The sequence below is a fragment of the Megascapheus bottae genome, chromosome 7, assembly GCF_031878675.1.
Source record: "Megascapheus bottae isolate mThoBot1 chromosome 7, mThoBot2.hap1, whole genome shotgun sequence".
In the NCBI taxonomy this organism is placed as follows: Eukaryota; Metazoa; Chordata; class Mammalia; order Rodentia; family Geomyidae; genus Megascapheus; species Megascapheus bottae.
This window is the reverse complement of record NC_143515.1, coordinates 56,965,067-56,983,204: the sequence shown is the minus strand read 5'-3', so window position 1 is coordinate 56,983,204 and position 18,138 is coordinate 56,965,067. Positions and strand designations below refer to the sequence as shown.

Sequence of the window (18,138 nt, the reverse complement as noted above, 5' to 3'; positions counted from 1 at the left end):
ATCAAAGTTGTAGATTCTTTGTTTTTCTTCCTCACCTTGCCTCTTTCCTCACTCTTTCTTCCCTTCCTCTGGTCATCTCCTCCATTCCATACTGTTCCTGTGCCTATTAAAGTGAGTAATTCATTTCTGAAAACAATGTACAGACTGTACTATTTAATGTGCAAGAAGCCAAGTTGCCCTTATCACTTTGGGAATTGTTTTTGTTTTACTGTGTCAGGAGCTAAGCTCTATGTAATATGCCTTAACTGCATTTTTTCTTGGTAATTAACAAGTGTGTGTGTGTACATATATGTAAATATATCAGAGAAATGCTTTGTCAAAGGGGAATATTTTTAGGTTCTACTTAACAGATAAAAAATGATCATATTAACCAATATTTTGCAAATGGGCTCAATCCAAACAGACCACTAATTTGCTTACAGATGGTAAAACATGAAAAAAATAATTTATCCAAAACCCAATGTTTTATGGACATATTGAACTATATATTTCATAAAGTGTGTGCAAGATGTCATCAAACAGCTATCTGACTTTCAGTAGAAGTACTTTTTTACTGTTGTCCCCTAGGGAGAAAAAAAGTAAGAGGGATCTGAACTTTGGCTTTTTAAGCAGTGTATAAAAATTCCATTAGCTGGGGCCGCGAGTTTGGCCTAGTGGTAGAGTGCTTGCCTAGCATGCACGAAGACCTGGATTCGATTCCTCGGTACCACATGCATAGAAAAAAGCTGGAAGTGGTGCTGAGGCTCAAGTGGTAGAGCTCTAGCCTTGAGAAAGTCCAAGGACAGGGCTCAGGCCCTGAGCTCAAGCCCAGGACTGGCAAAAAAAAATTCCATTAGCTGTGGAAGTTGGAAATGTAGGATTGTAGCAGGTGTAGATTCACAAGGATCACCTGTTCTAGGAAGGTCTCCTAATCAAATATTACTGTTCACCTACAGGATTAGTATAGAACAGAAGCTTAAACTTTTCTGTAGTGTTAAATCAAGGGATTAAATATTCCTTACAAATTCTTGGTTATAATTAATTTACACTGACTTTTAACATACAAAAAATCTGTACCAAGAAAATGCTATTCTAAGTACAAGACAAGCTAAATTCACTAATCAGCCACATAAAGAAGTTCAACACTACAGAACCAGAACTAAGTCAGAAAATTCATAAATTAGAGCTTATTATTTCAGATGTAAGAATGAGGAGAAGTTCATTCTTGCAAAAGCAGAAACCAATTGGTCAGGTCAGGTGCCAAGAGGGAAAGTCTTCTAGTTCGATGTGGGAAGATGCAAGATACATTGATACACATCCAAAAAGATCCAGAAAAGATAAACACTCATTCATCTTTCATACATTATGAACTACACTGGCATGTTTTATAGTCAAAGTGCAGCATCATAGATACGTATAACACAGTGTGAGTCGTACAGACCTATCTTTTAATAGGTTTGCAATCCAGAAAAAGTTAAGCTTCAAGTTCTTCCATAAAATGAATACAGTAACAGTGGGTACCTACTTAACATAACTGTGAAGAGTAAGTTAAAAAGGCTTGAAACCAGGATTTAGTAAATCCTACAACTATCTCCAGCACCACTACTAATGCCTACCAACCAGAACTATCACCATCACCACCACTATCACCTGCATCTCTACCACAACAATTAACACCATCTACCCTACAACCACTAGCACTATTGCCATTTATCACCAACACACTGAAACTACTATAGTCTCCACTATCAGCACAATCACCAGCACATCATTCCCTCACCATCACTACTACTTCACAGACGTCAACCACCGCCTTTCCTGCTACCTTTATTGTACAGGTGAGAATACAAACTCCAAGTTGAGAGATGTTTCTAAGTCCATCCTTACCCTCCCAGATAAATGATGGCTTTAGATTTCAACCATTATCCTTGGTTTCAGGCCACCCAGAAGCGCAGAGCTCTCATGCTTAAAGCTAGCAACAGCAAAAATAAAACCAGAAAAATCGTGTCTGGAAAAGATCCTGTGCAATTTCATCAATATTTGAAATTACCAGGTACACTGAGCTCTCCTTGGTTGCTCTGCTCACATGATTACTAGCCTGAAAAGACACGGAACCCAAGCTCTGCCTTTGATTTTCTTTTTGTTACTTTCCTTTATATCTGCAGCAGACAAAGAAGAGCACAATGCCATTGCCATATTTGACCCTGTGGAGACATTGTAAGAAGGAAAGAAAATATCATCTAGAGACTGGAGTCCTCAGGAGAAAGGCAGGAAATGAAAAGGCATTGTTTATTTAGCCTGATTCTATAGTAAGGCAGCTGTATGGGCCTGTGAAAACAACGGCCCCTGGCTGGTAGCCGTTGGCAAACAGACAAGTATTGCGTAGGCAGTGTGTTGAGCCAGGAGAGGAAGCAAAGGAGCTTTCCTTTAATTCTGCCCATTATTTTGACTGCTTGTTTTCCCAATCAGGTCCTTCTGGATTTCTCCAGTACCAGGGCAAGGCACTGGGGGAAGATAGCAGTCTGAGTCCTGCTACTCAATCAGCACCTTCACCAGGACCCCCTCTCTGCTTACCCAGGGCAATTATGGAGATTACTTCTCACCTCAACATTCAACTGTCCTCTCATCCTTTCTGGCCATCTGACATCAGGCCACCTCTCTTGTACTGTCACAACACTTATTATTCTCTAAGCTCCAACTGCATAGCATGTATTTTGTACTAGGTACTAACAACTTTTTCACCCCCCTCCCCCAAAGAATGAATCTTCAGTCATCAGATTTCACGACAGAGCACAAAATGGATTTTTAACTAATATAAGTCTGTGGTTCCCATGGAATTATATTATTTCCCATAAGTAATTGTCTACAGTACAGCTAACAAGGATGGGAAATGACTACAAATAATCCTAGAGCCCTCAATAGTTCTCCATTCAAAGAATTAAATATCCTTAAATCTCCTTTCCCAGATTAAGGACATGCTCAGGAAAGAAAAGCAAAGAAAAACTCTTTGTCTATTTCACAGTTAAGTGTAAAATATACTCAGGCATAAGTTTACAAGTACATTACTTGCTATGAGAAAACAAAAAGTGGATAGCTACTAGATGAAGGCCTACTTTAAGTGGCTACTGCATTAAAGTACAACAAAATCAGTTCTATGACTGGGTGTGGTGACACACCTACAGGCTAGCTACTCAGGAGGTGGAAGTAAAGGGATCATGATCCAAAGCTGGCCCAAGCAAAAGCTCAAGACTGTATCTAAAACTAAAGTCAGGATGAAAAGACTCTTGCCTACCAAGCACAAGGCCCCAAGCTCAAACCTCAAATAAGACTTTCACACACACACACACACACACACACACACACACACACACCCGCACATGAAACTGACAACATTTTACTAGCTGTCTTTTCAGTTTTCTTTAGAAGCTATAAAAAGCAACATGGCACAGAGGAGAATACACACACACATAGACTGTTAAGTCAACATGGCAGTCCAGTTACATGATAACTAGACTAGTTACTTTAGTTGATGCACAATATCAACTTAAGTTCCTGCAAATCCAAAATTACAACTCAAAAATATATTTTGGCACTTATTCTGTCTTATTTTTACAAGAGTTAAGAATTCAGAAAAGATGAATTTACCAAAACCTCTTGTAGTTTTAATTTAGGTTTTCAGATGATACTACATGCGGTTTGGCTTTAAAAAGTATTCCAGTCTAAAAAGATAGTCCATCCAAGCAGAAAGCCATTGAAATATTCAAACTATTCCATCCAAACTTCCTATATTAGTAAATTACCTAGGAAATGTTTCTGTCCATATAAAATAACATGTTAAGTCTAAATGTAGCAGATCAAATCTGCTCTAAAGTAAATCCTGAGGATACTGATTTTAAGCTATTATGTATTAAAATATAGCATTTTATCTAATATTTCTTTCTGTTTTTTTTTAAATTTCATTGTTGGGGTGATGTACAGAGGGGTTATAGTTATATTCATCAAGTAGTGGGTATATTACTTCTTTAACATTGTTACCCCTTCCCATGTTTTTCTTCCACTTTCCCTCTCTCCATCCCCTCCCACTTATATAATGTTTCTCATAGTGGTTTTCAATATCAGTGATTTATAAACAAACACAGTTGTTCTATTTTAATTACTTCAGGTTTCCCTAAAACTTTTGTTGTACCTTATTTGTTACTACAGTGGTCTTCTGGCAATACATATTTTGTTTTACTTATCAATCAGAATCAACATCTTATTATAGAAAACTATTCTATGAAAGTGTTTAGGAAGAGAATGCTAATAGAAATAGCCAAAAATTAAAGTGCTATTTTTTCCTATAATAATAATGAGGATGAGGAAGAGGAAAAGGAACAGGAGAAACAGGAGGAGGACAATAATTTTTTAAAACTTATATAATACTATTTTTATTTCTTTCCTAGTGTTTTAAAGTCTTTATTACTTTCAGCTATACTTGTTCATATGCTTATATATTATACTTCCTAGAGCAAATGAAGTTACAAACATACTCAAAACTATAATAGTTGCTAAAATCAATACCAGATAGATTCATTGCCTACTATATTATTCTGTGGCTAGAAACCACCAATAACCAATTTTTCAACTTAATTTGTACATAACAGAAATGGTGATAAAAAATTTAAGTTACCTTCCAAATGAAATTATTATATGACTATAACTAAAGTAATTGTATTTGATTTGCAGCTACATTAACTTTAAATTAACTTTAACATTTCTTAAAGGAGTCAAGCTAATAGATATTAGAAGACCAAATAATTCTAATAAATATTATCACTAAGCTGCTATCATTAAATAACAACCATTAGCAGCATCTCAAAGTTGTGGTTACCTACCAAACCACAAACAAATTACTGATTTACTGTATATTAACATTAGACAGAATTCCCTAATGAAAGTTAAGATTACTTGTCAGCGGTGTACAATTTCTCACTGATTGTACCAGCTATTAATTATGCCTATTTAATAAAGTTTTTTTCCTGTTACAGCTTTTAAATGTTTCCTCAAAAATTTATTACAGTGTATAAATACCATTCATCACTTTCTGGTATTTTACTGAAATGTACATTTTGATCTTAGAAAAGGTTAAACTGAAATAATTCAAATAAGCTTTCTAAGAATATAAATGCTGCAATGAACATTGCTGTGCTAGAAGTTTTGTATGGCCTTGTTTAGTCTTTTCCTTTTCCCTTTTGTTGTTTTACCCCTTACAGTTTATCCCCTGTTGTTATTGTACCTGATTTTGGTACCTAGTGGTGTTTTGTATATACATTTATTTGTTCATTCAAATTAGGCAAGGGAAGGGGAAATACAAGATGGTAAAGAACAAAGGGTGAATCAATATAATAGCAAACCCACAAAACAATATGTTGGAAACAAACTTTACAACTTGGGAGGAGGTGGGGAAAAACATGTGAAGTGGTAACAATGTTCAAGAAATAATGTATTCAAAACAAATAACAAAAACAAAAAGAAAAACAAGTTTGAATTCTACTACACTGAAAAATAAAAGATAAGTAATTTGCAACATTTTAACTAAAAATAAAAACCACTGATTTTCTTTTCTGAAAGCTACTAAATATTGAGATAGCAACATGACATACCTAGAATAAAATTTAGTCTTAGTTTTAGCCCACATTTATAAAGTTTTGTTTCATGTAATTTAACACATTATTATTGTCATTATTATTCTCTTAAATCTCTAGATTTAAAACTCTCCCTCTCCTTCTCTCAAGAGAAAGTCATACTGGAAAGAAAAAAAGCATGATACATTAGAGCATCTCTACTGTTTTTGAGATAATAGAATGAATAAAGCTATATTGCCTCTTAATCTCTGTCTTTATTCCTAACCAGATTTGAACTTTATTTCTACTGCAATTAATGGATCCTTAATATGGTAACCCTTAAAACCTAGCTGTGTCATATATCTCTTATGGATCTTTGGTAAGAATTTTAAAATATTCTGACTTTGTACACAGACTAAACATTCAAAAAGGAATTTTCAAAGTCTTCGATATGATCAATAGCCCGTAGATACAGATATAGATATTACACTTTAAGAAAGTATCTCTCTATCTAACTACACTATATGATGACAAACAGTCTTTCTTGAACGGAGTGTATGTAGGGACCTTGCACTGGAAACAAACACTAAAGGGAAAAAAAGAGGTATTCAATATATAAAATAAAAGAAGAGAAAGAAAAATGATTTTTAAATTGCCAAATAAGCAGAACCACTCATATATGTGATAACATTTTTTAGGAATATTGTGGTTGAGTCCCTGATGCTTATCTTAAAGCAAAATCCCTATTTAATTAATGAAACAGTGAATCTACTAATCATCTCCAAAGCTTCTCAACAAAACAACCAATAAACACAAACCAAAATACCTCTAAACTTTGAAACCTTTAATTTCTAGAAAGAAGAAAAGTGTAAGAATAGATAAAATTCTATTTGATCATTTCTAGCATTTTCTCATAGTAAATAAAATGTTGTAAGGATTTTATACAAGTAGGAATTGGTAACTGAACTTAGAAAACTCCAAGGAACATATATGAAAATGGCCTTGGTTGTTATGAACTTTTACTAACTCTACTAACTCCATCAAGAAAGAGATTCAGATTTCTAAAGATAGAGTTTGGCAATATTCCTCACTTAAGTGCATAGTGTGAATGTTTGAAATAGACTTTGGTATCAAAATTTATGTCATCAAATCATTGTCACTTAAATACTGTACACTTAAAGAAAATGTCTCTCAGTCGGGAGTATGGCATAATGGTAAAGGGCCTGCCTAGCATTCACGAAGCCTTAGCTTTGATTCCTTGGTACCACATTCACAGAAAAAGGTGGAAGTGGTGATGAGGCTCAAGTGGTAGAGCACTAGCCTTGAGAAAGCACAACGATAGTGCTCAGGCCCTGAGTTCAAGCCCCAGGACTAGCAAAAAAAAAAGAAAGGAAGGAAGGCAGGTAGGCAGGTTAGCCAGCTAGCCATATAAGCCATAATTATTAAGAGAAAGCAAGGCAAAATTTTCATAACAAAATTTACCATCAATTAGTTATATTAAATAAGGAGATACACTGATGGATTTCAATAACTTTTACATAAAGTTACTAAAAGACTGTAAGACATAAGAATTGAAATTATCATAATATGTAATGGGAACAAATACAAAGCAATGTGTGCTCTCACACATGCAAGATCACAATCAATGGAAAATCTTAGGAAAAAATTACTTTTCATTTAATGTATAAGATATGAATTTATTATAATATCCTATGTAGGTATAATTGTCCCAATAGAACACAACTTAATAGATGGAGCAATAAAAATATTAAAACCAAAATAATAGATATTAATGAAAATACTATGCCCCCCACGCACATTAAAAAACCCAGCATCTTAAACTCCTCCTTGCTTAATTTCATTATGATATTATTTTCAGTAACTTTTCCCCTCTAGCAACAAAGAATCAAAAAGAATCTGGAAAGCTCTTCCAGAAACACCTGTTTCCTCTTGTTCATCTCCTCCACCACCCCAACCCCATATTTTCATTTCAGTAGAAAAGAATGTCATTGCAAGAACATGTACTTCTACCGTTAGGACAAGAGTTAACCGATTTTACAATTAATTGTATTTTCTATCGATTGTATTATACTGTACTAGCACAAGACTTAACTATTTTTTTAGAATTTATTTTAATATATTTATTTTTCTTTTACGAAACTCCTAAACTGCTATATGCTTCAACTGACATCCTTTGTTGTGCTGATTTGATTCTACAGCTTTCCCCTTTTCCTCCCTCATTTTTTCTCTTCCTCCCTCCCTTTCTGCCTACTCTTTTTCCTTCCCTTTTATTTAGATCCAGCTCCTACAGTCCAATTTCTCAATTTCCTCAGAAGAGTTGAGCACAGAGAACTCTTCTAGGAAAGAAAAACAGGCTTTCCTACTAAGAGCCCTTGAAAAATCACATCACAACTGGTCATTCCATATTAAAATACTGGCCCAGTGCCACTGTAAAGTCCAGTGAAAAAGAGTAAACTGGTCGCACTTCTTTTTCTCTTCTCTCTCCCTGTTCATATTGGACAGAATCTTATTTCTCTTCCCATGAGTGTTAATACAGTATGTACTATACTATTCTGTAGTAAAAAGGTTTGTATATTAAAATAGTTTGTGAAAATACAGTATTTACTACAGTAAAACACAGTAAAAGCATTTGTATAATTATGTAAAGCCAGATTGGAAATAAAGACGAGGTGCATGGCTCTTCTTATAATGGTATCCAGCAGAAGAAAAACGGATGGTCAGTAAGTCATTATTAAACAGTAACATATGATAAATGATCATTAATTGACACAAATATGCAATGCAATGTCAAACAAAAGCCACAATCATATGCTCAGTAAGTCCTGGTAAGCCAGAAAACTTTTTTCAGTTCTGTTTCCTTTTTGGGCTTTTCTCAATTTGTACTTAATGAATTGAGGCATCTTTGGGGATATGTTAAACATTCGTCTGCTGTGTGTGTGTGTGTGTGTGTGTGTGTGTGTGTGTGTGTGTATGCTTGATATGTAAATGATATATGAATCATACCCATACACAGAGTGTATGCTTCTATATCCCCTTTAGGTAATCAGCTAAATTATTCCAGAAGATTAATTTCATCATGGTCTATACTGTACTGGGGGGATATGTAAAAGGAGGAAGGTAAAAATAAAAATCACAATGTCAAGTATGAAGTATCAGTGTATTGTGAGGACTGATATTTTGAAAGTGCTCTTCTTCTAATACCATGCCACTCAGATTGAAAAGATGCACATGTGCACGCTCATGAATGCACACGCACACACACACACACACACACACACACACACACACACATCCATGCACGTAAAGAACTTACATAATTTCATCGTTCTGGAACTCGAGCTCTCCACAGGTATCCTCGAAGTCCTCTCCTCCACCTTTGGCAGTCCCTTCGACGGTTTTGTAGGGCACAATAACATTTCCTCGGGCTCCAGATGTTCTCAGCACCCTCACCTCCATGACACCAATGCTCTCACTCACGTGGACCACAGGTTCCTCAAATGTAAAGATGCCTGCGTGGTCATCATCAAAAATGGTTACGATAGCCGTGGAGGGTGAGCCAACACAAGCCACAGTAGCCACATGGTTGGCTTCCAGAATGGCGTCTTCTGTAGTGTCAGGAAGCACTTTGACATTGCTGAGGTGCACATGAAAATTTTCATCCTCTTCAAAGATATCATCGTCGATGATGCCAACTGTGATTTCCTTCTGGGTCTCCCCAGGTTTAAAGACCACAGTCCCTTCCGTGTATTCATAATCAGAGCCAGCGTTGGCTGTGCCATCTTCTGTTTTAAAGTCAACTTGCACTGTGTGGGACAGGTCGCCACCTCGGCGGACAATGGTCAGGGACACTGTACCACAGTTCTCCAAGCACTGGTAGGATCCTTGCTCAAAGCAGACCTTAGTAACCGGCTCATTTCCTGCCAGTTCGTTGTTGACTTCCTGTGTGCTAACTGCCTTTCTCGCTTGGTCAGCTGCATGTCTCTTCAAGATGTTGCCAGCTCCAGTCATCAAGCGAGTCGCTTGAATACGGTAAAATGCTCGACTTTTTTGCTGCTGACTTAGGACTTGATAATTGGCTAATTCTATTAGTTGCTCTATTTCTTTCTCTGGATGCTTCTGCTTAAGTTCCTTAAGAATCCTAGCCATCTCTCGCCTAGCTTCTTCATCATCTTGGTCCTTCGTGTCGACTTCAAGAACCAGAGCCCCATCTAAGAAACTGTCGACGTGAGAGTTGACCACTTTTCCATCCATTTCAATGTCAGTTTTGGTAGATGGTCCCTCTCCTTCATGCTCGATAATTATTCCCCTCTGTTTGCCAGCACGATACCGCTTGTAGACATACTTGTAAAACAGAAGCCTCCTATCGGCGATCCAAGCGAACACAACACAGATGGGAAAGAAGAAGAAAGTAAGCAAACCTTCCCAGACCTCCACCACCCCAGGAGAGATGACAGATAAAATGATGTACAGCCAGGTATAGGCAAAGATGCTCCAGGCTGCTGTCACAAAGAACACACGCAAATGCTTGATCTTCCTGTTCTCGCCATCCGGGACCACGTAAACACAGATGGCAATGATGATGAACATGTTGAAGGCAGCACTTCCCACGATGGTGCTCGGGCCGAGGTCTCCGGCATTGAAGTTATGGCCACACACTTCAATGACAGAGAGCAGAATCTCAGGAGCAGAAGATCCCAGGGCCATCAAGGTGAGGTTTGACACAGTCTCATTCCAGATCCTCACAGTTGTCTTGGTGGTCTCTCCATTGGGTTTCTTTATGGTTATTTCTCTTTCTTGAGATGTGATTACTTCTATTGAAGACATGAACCGGTCAGCGATGATGGAGACACCAAGAAACATGTAGACCATGGCCACAAAATACACAGTGGCTCTAGCAATTTTGTCCCCAAAAGAAGGTTCTTGGGGCTCCCAAATGGGCAAAATCACCCCCTGCTTACATTGATATGAGCCAGCACATCCAACAGTTTCATTTCCTCCTCCTTCCTTTTCTGTCTCAGCGGTGACAAGGTCCACATGGGAAAATAAGAGAGCCAGCAGAGCTAACATATGAAATCCCATTGACAACGTGGGTGAGAGACTTAAACGCAGCATGGTGTACAAGAAGACTTCCAACGGTCCCAACCTACTGGTAAAAAAAAGCGGGGTGGGGAGAGTGGGTAGAAAAATAAATCACATCATTAGGCCAAATCCACTGATGACTAATTACCCATTTTAGCAAAAATTTGTGTATATTTGACTGTCACAAAAATCTCAGGTGAATCATTCTGAGAATGCATCAGTGATTGGGAAATCTTCTGTAGAAATTATAATTTGATCTCTCTGTTGGAGAACTTAAAAAAAAACTGGGGTCCTAGTCACTCAGTATGACATATAATTGATTCCTTAGAAATGAAAGAATTTAATTATAACCTGTCCCATGGAGCACGTATTTATGCAACGTGATAGCCAAAAAGAAAAGCAGAACTTGGGCTGGGAGTTTGGCCTAGTGGTAGAGTGCTTGCCTAGCATACACAAAGACCTAGGTTTGATTCCTCAATACCACATATGTAGAAAAAGCTGGAAGTGGTGCTGTGGCTCAAGTGGTAGAGCTCTAGCCTACTACTGCTCAGGTGCTGAGTTCAAGCCCTAGGACTGGCAAAAAAAAAAAAAAGCAGAACTTTTCAAGCATTGAATAACTCTTAAATCTATGGATAGTACATTTTCTTTAAGAAATTATTTCATTGACATAATCAGTTTTGTTAATATTTATGTCTTGAGACTCAGATTCAGAAATGTCTTATCAACACAAAGCATGGTGACTATTTTAAACTTTGGAGTATATTGCATATTATTTCATGAAATTACAACCTACTTCTCCAAATTTACATGGAAATATGAAAAATCTTCAAGTCTGCTGGCAATCAAAGTTCTAAGGTCATTAATTCCTTTTTTAATTTAATTTTGTCAGGGTGGTTCTTGAGAGGGGGGAAATTCTACTATAGATTAGTATTTCCAAATGGTTAAGTACAATTTTTTCCATTTTGTTTTGTTTTATTGACTGATTTTTGTGCCTACGTGGAGTTTGAACTTAGGGCCTTATTCTCTCTCACTTGGCTTTTTCAACTCAAAGTTGGAGCACTACCATTTGAGTAACATTTACACTTCCATTTGTTTTTGCTCATTGAACATAAGAATCTTACTGATTTTTGCTTTTTTGCCTAAGTCTAATCTTAGCCTTCTTACTAGCCAGGATTAAAGCCATGAGGCACTAGTACCTGTCCTGGGAACAGATTTTCAAAGCATGTTTTGATTATTAAGAAGTACATTTCCTCCTAATTTTCAATAAGTCTCTTGACATATTTACAGCTAAATATCCATTCTTCAAGCATAGTTCTACACATGTATATGGTCATTTTACTGTGCCATCTGTAGCCTGGGAGAGATCCAAGACCCTGTCCGCAAGAGGAACAGGAGATAACCTCGCTGGTTGGGGAATAGCAAGATGTGAAATTAGGTGTAATATGTTCTTTCCTGGTGTAAATTTCTCACCCTACATAAACATTTCAAAACATATATTGGTTCTTAAGTGGGTTCAAGTAATTAAAAAATGTAAGCATGTCAATTCCATGTAAATTAGCTAATGCACTAACAACCGCTAATGTCACTAACAACAGTGGCCACAAAACACCTCTGCAATGAACAGCTTAGGCAACAAGAGAATCAGCAACAGTCACTCAGCAATATAAAGAGTGGTAAGTAGGCCACCACAGCCCTCAAGTCCCCCACCAGCTCATATACCACTCAGATCAGACTTGACATATCTCTGCCTCTGGGGCTCATATGAAGTGATGAGTGGTAGCGGAAGGTGTTTAATAACTTCCATCTAGAAGGCCTCAAAAAGAGATTAGATGTGACATCCAGAAAGCAAAGGATAGAAAAAGGGTCCTGGGAAAAGTCTTCAGGCTGGCCAAGAGGAGCAGCCTGGCCTATGTTTTCTGCCAATAACTTAGATAAAAACCTGTACAGGGATCCAGAAGCATCTTTATGCCCAGCACATCCCTGTAGAACCTCAGAGATTCCATTGCTGTCTGAAGTCTTTATTTAGGCCACAACTAATGGGAAACAGGCTTCTTTGTGTTTCTTCCATACTACACAAGCCCTTAAGGATACTGGGACAGTGGATGTCTGATCCAAGTAAAAGGCTGACACATTTCCAAAGCATGCAAGTTCTTGGTCAGTATGCTCACTTGGTTCTGTTATTGCAGGATTTGGCTGGCGGGTGGGAGATTTTCTTAAAACAAGATGACATTTGACCAGCCTGCAAGAAGAGTGTAACATATGGTTCCAACTCCCTTATGTCTCTCCATGTCCCATAAATATTAATGTGTGCTAAATGTGAACTTTAGAATTACTTGATCTCTTCTGAGATTTCACAAGTGGTTTAAACAAAATCTCTTGTCTTCACTGGGCTTATATTCTGATAGGAGGGGGAAATAAATAAATTCAAAGGTCAGCTAATATAATGTACTATATATAGTTGGAGTTGGGCACAATCAATCTAAGAACAGGATAGAACATATGGTTTTGTCTTGGGTGGATAAAGCAGGTCTCTCTGGCCAGATAACATTGACCTAAGAAAGTGTGCAATAAAGCCTCTGGCTTATGGACATGATGACATTTCCAGCCAAGTTCAATGTCCCCAATGGATATTAGTGCTTGGCATTGTTCAGAACCACAGAAAAACCAGTGTGGCAAGAAGATAATTTAGGAGTAGGTAGACCTTAAGGGCTGGAGGTACCATGACAATGGTCAACGTCTTGGGCTTTGGTAGGGAGGAAGATATAATATCTGCTTCCTCTTTAGAAGAGAATTTCACCTGGCTCAGTGGAGAACAGATTATCAGGAAACAAGAAGATCAGCAATGCCTTACCATAATAAGTTCTACTTTATAAATCAACTCAATATCTGGAATCTAGTTAAAATTAAATGGTAGCTTGTGTTAAAAAGGGATAAAGCACTTCTATGGTGATTCTTTTGCTCGATTTACAGCTTAAAATGTTTGGGGAACCTATGACTATTAGAAAGGTACAATATTCATAAAAATAATATACTGAAATACTGAATGGACAATAAACACGGAAGAAAGATTCAAACCTCTATCAGTCTCCAAGACTGATACACTTAACCACTCCTTTAAAGTCACTGTCAAATTATCATTCCAATTTTTACATTTCAGTCACAATATACTTTCTAAAGAGCAGATCTGGATACTGTTATTCTCCTTTTTTTCTATTTTCTTTTTTTGTGTGTGGGTCATGGGGCTTGAACTCTGGACTGGGAGCTGTCCCTGAGCTCTTCTGCTCAAGGCTACTGCCCTACCCTTGAGCTACTTCCCATTTTTCTAGAGGTTAATTGGAGATAAGAGTGTCAGGTGGGGCCAGAGTTTGGCCTAGTGGTAAAGTGCTTGTCTAGCATGCACAAAGACCTGGGTTTGATTCCTCAGTACCACAAACATAGGGAAAAAAAAAAAAAAAACGCCAGAAGTAGTGCTGTGGCTCAAATGGTAGAGCTCTAGCCTTGAGAAAACCCAAGGACAAAGCTCAGCCCCTGAGCCCAAGACCAGGACTGGCAAAAAAAAAAAAATGTCTCAGGTCCTTTTGTGCAGGGGCTGGCTTTGAACCTTGAACCTCATATTTCAGCCTCCTGAGTAGCTAGGATTACAGGCATGAGCCACCGCACCATATCTGGCACTCTTATTCTCTTTAAACCTGTCTATTAATTGTCTACTGCCTATTGCTCTGCAGTCAAAATCCAAACCCCTCAAAAGTTGATTTCAGGGCCTTTCTATGATCTGACCTCTCAACTCCAGAATACAGAATTTGTTCTACTTCCTTAACAAGATAGTGCCTTTTTATTTTCAGGACTTGATAATTGTGTCTCCTGTTCCCCAAACCACATTTTTCTCTTTACTACTCAAACTCAAGAGTTGAAAAAGAACTTTCAACTCATAATCAATTTCCTAGGAGACTAATAATGAATTCCATTTTTAAACACTATGTACATCTTATGTAAATTATTTAGATGTGTCAATTATATCTATTATCTATAATAACCAGTATTTCTATGATATATAAGTCCTGGTGGTGTTATTTACATTATAGTCTTTGCAAACAGCAACCCCTAGAGTTGTACACTTCATAATTCCCCAACCATAACTATATATATATAACTACTAGCCCATTTTAGAAGAGGGATAATTGAGGTTTAATTAGGTTAAGTCTATTTAACAGTCAACTTTATAACAAGGGTCCAAACTCTGTTTCAAAGACGGATATTATAATTAACTGTTCAATTATGCTGTCTCTGACAGTGTAAGAAATAATCTTTAACAAACATTGAACATGGTCTCTTGGCTTCCATGTGGAGTTAGGAGGTTAGTTAACAATATCCTTAGGTAAAGTTTCTAACAGTATGACTCTCATTTTATGGATTAGAGTCTCAAACAAACAAGAATCAATGACTGTGGTATAGTACAAGGATTCGCATGTTCCTAGAGACAGACTCCCTGGCTTTTAGCAATCTCCTGGCAACGTCTCCCTGCATGACCTGTCAGGACAATCTCTCAGGTCAGCCAGGAAAATACCCTGCTTCATCCCAGCCTTTGTCCAAATCTCACCATCTATTCTTAGTCAAAAGGTTACTAGAGTGATAAAGGTAGATGAACCAATTTTTTAAAACCCATTTTCAGTATCAGAGGAAAAAGGAAGTTCTTAAGAAATTCACAATTACATCAATTACACTCAGCATCTTAATCTGTGAAATCTGTAGACACAAAGCACTGATGTAATTTATTGGCAATGAAGCAACTGGAAAGAACTCTTTGGACTTGTTTCTTTCTTTATTAAATTAATACAAAATCCAAATGCTTGGATGTGGGATAGATATTATCTAATGTGAGTTCCTTTGTCTGCCTTTGTTCACAGTCTTTCCTTCCAGTGAGAGAAAGAACTCAATCAGTTTTACTTTATCCTCTCTACCTGCTCCTCAAATATATTTTCCTAGGAAAACCAAGCAGGAAGAAAGGAACAAAGGCCTCATATATCATGATACCTGACTTTCTTATATACTGCCTTGCTCTACTGAATGCTGCAACAAGCGTAGACTGATTTTCATAGTGGGTTCAAAGCAACTCACATCTATGGACAGGATCTATTGGAAATATCCATTACATCGTCCAAACAAACCTTCAACACAGTAAGAATAAATTATCTTCCACTCATTTTTTGTTATAAAACAAAACAAACAATGGCATCACTTACAATTACTAACAAAAGATGGTAACGGGGCTGTGAGTTTGGCCTAGTGGTAAAGTGCTTGCCTAGCATGCAGGAAGACCCAGGTTCAATTCCTCGGTACCACATACATAGAAAAAAGCTGGAAGTGGTGCTGAGCTCTAGCCTTGAGAAAGTCCAAGGACAGTGCTCAGGCCCTGAGCTCAAGCCCAGGACTGGCAAAAAATAAATAAATAAATAATAAAAAAGATGGTAAGAAGATTCAGAGCTACCAGTAACCTAGTTCCCTGTTCTGAAGGTATAGGTGATAGCAAGCCAGGTCATTACCAAGCTGTGGTTGGTTGTACAGGGTGAGGAACAGCCTCCTCAGGAGAGGTCTGAGCAACTAAGGAGAAGGCAGAAGGCCTTGCTCTCTGCTGGAGGATGTATCCAGTTTAGAACTGTCAAGGAATGTCTGGCTCAGAGAAAGAATGCTTACATCCCATAGCTCAGGTATTTGACAGCCTAATTATTATCCCCTGTTGACTGGCACGTGGGATTTTTCTAAGGAATTCCTTGACTCACCTTCGTAAGGACCCAGAATTCCCTTCTATGTTATTTGAGGCATTTACTTCCAAATACTTCTCAACAAAGAGAGGAAGTCAGAACATGAAGGTTTTTGTCACACATCATCTATCTAGGGTGTAAGTTACTGTCTCTGGCGATTATCTTGAGCTCACACTTCAGGAGGGAACTTGGTTTTCACAGCAATTCTCTTAACATTTTCCAAATAGAGACTTTCTTCTCTGTTATTTGATAACTTAGGACAGATACAATCTGTGATATGCTGAGAGAGGCCTGACTTGCTGTCTGGTGGAATACAAGCCCTTCTGCCTAAATTTACAAAACTAGAATCAGGATTCCATCCTGTATCAGAAAACACCTACTTTGCTTAGCGCCCATAGCTCATTCCTATAATCCTACCTACTCAGAAGGTGGAGATTCAAAACTACCCCAGGTAGAAACATCTGAGACTCTTAGCTCTAACCAGTCACGAAAATGAAAAGCTAGAATGGAGTTGTGACTCTAGTAGTAGAGTGCTAGGCTTGTGCAAAAGCAGCTCAGGAAGGTCACCAATAGAGTATGTGCCTTACCCCAGAGTTGCTTTGCCTCTACTTTCCTTAACCACTTTGAAAATACTGCAATGAGGTCTGTACTTTCATTCTTACTTTACAAATTAAAAGAACAAAAAGTATATAAAAGTAAGCTGATATGGTCATACAGACTTAACTGACATAACGATTTTAACCTAGGCACTTTGAACTGCATTATTTTTTTTTAATATCCCTACACAGGTTAATAATACAATTCTCTGAGAACAAACACTTTTATAGTGCAGGAATTAGATAGAGTAACTTCTCAGGCAGGCCTTCCTTCCCCCTGAATGAATGTGTGTAGGGTTCTTTATTTCACCAGGACTTGGTATGTTTTCTATTTCTGTCTCCTCCAAGTAAGAGTTTTATAAACACTTGATATTTGTTCCTGTAGCCAGGGAAAGATGATCCAACTGGGGAATCATCAGGTAAAGTCTGAGGTCTGAAATCATGTCAAAGTGACATAACAAACTCAAGGATTTCCCAGGAAAAATGATACGGAATTCAATCATCACAAGTTAAGACTTTACTACTACTAAAGTAATTCATTTTATTTTTTCTTTTTCCTTTCCTTTTTTTTTTTTTTTTGTTGGTTATGGGGCTTGAACTCTGGGCCTGGGTGTTATCCCTGAGCTCTTCAGCTTAAGGCTATCACCCTACCCCTTGAACCACAGCACCACTTCTGGTTTTTCTGGTGGTTAACTGGTGATAAGAGTCTCACAAACTTTAGTGCCCGGGCTGGCTTTGAACCATGATCCTCAGATCTCAACCTTCTAAGTAGCTAAGATTACAAATTAAGATTGATGAGGTTCAGAAATGTATTGTTTTGGAGACAAGACTTAGTTGTTTTAACTTAAAACTGTTCAACAATCCAAAAATGTATGTTAAAAACAAGATATTCAGCCATGTTGTCAGCTGCCAAACTTCTCTGCAAAAAATGAATTAGCTATACCTCCAAAGGAGTGCACACTCTATTAGAGTATTACCACAGTTAAAGAGTGAATTCCTCTTCCGGAAGGCAGAACTCTCTCTACTAAAGAGACTCTTGGAATTTGGAAAGTAGAGATGAACTTCCTTTAGCCACATTCCCAGGTTAATGCCCTGGAGTCC

The 18,138-nt window shown here is 37.6% G+C and overlaps 1 protein-coding gene across 4 annotated transcripts in view; it reads right to left on the bottom strand.

Moving 5' to 3' along the window:
• Slc8a1 (solute carrier family 8 member A1) overlaps window positions 1–18,138 on the bottom strand; it is a 271,684-nt gene that overhangs the window by 241,062 nt on the left and 12,484 nt on the right. For 3 of the 4 annotated variants that reach the window (XM_090337069.1, XM_090337065.1, XM_090337066.1), the window contains exon 2: window positions 8,917–10,749. In XM_090337069.1, the coding sequence (XP_090193195.1) occupies window positions 8,917–10,715 (1,799 nt within the window). In that variant the 5' untranslated portion in view covers window positions 10,716–10,749. The remainder of the gene's footprint in view (window positions 1–8,916; window positions 10,750–18,138) is intronic. The other variant, XM_090337067.1, reaches the window with a different exon arrangement.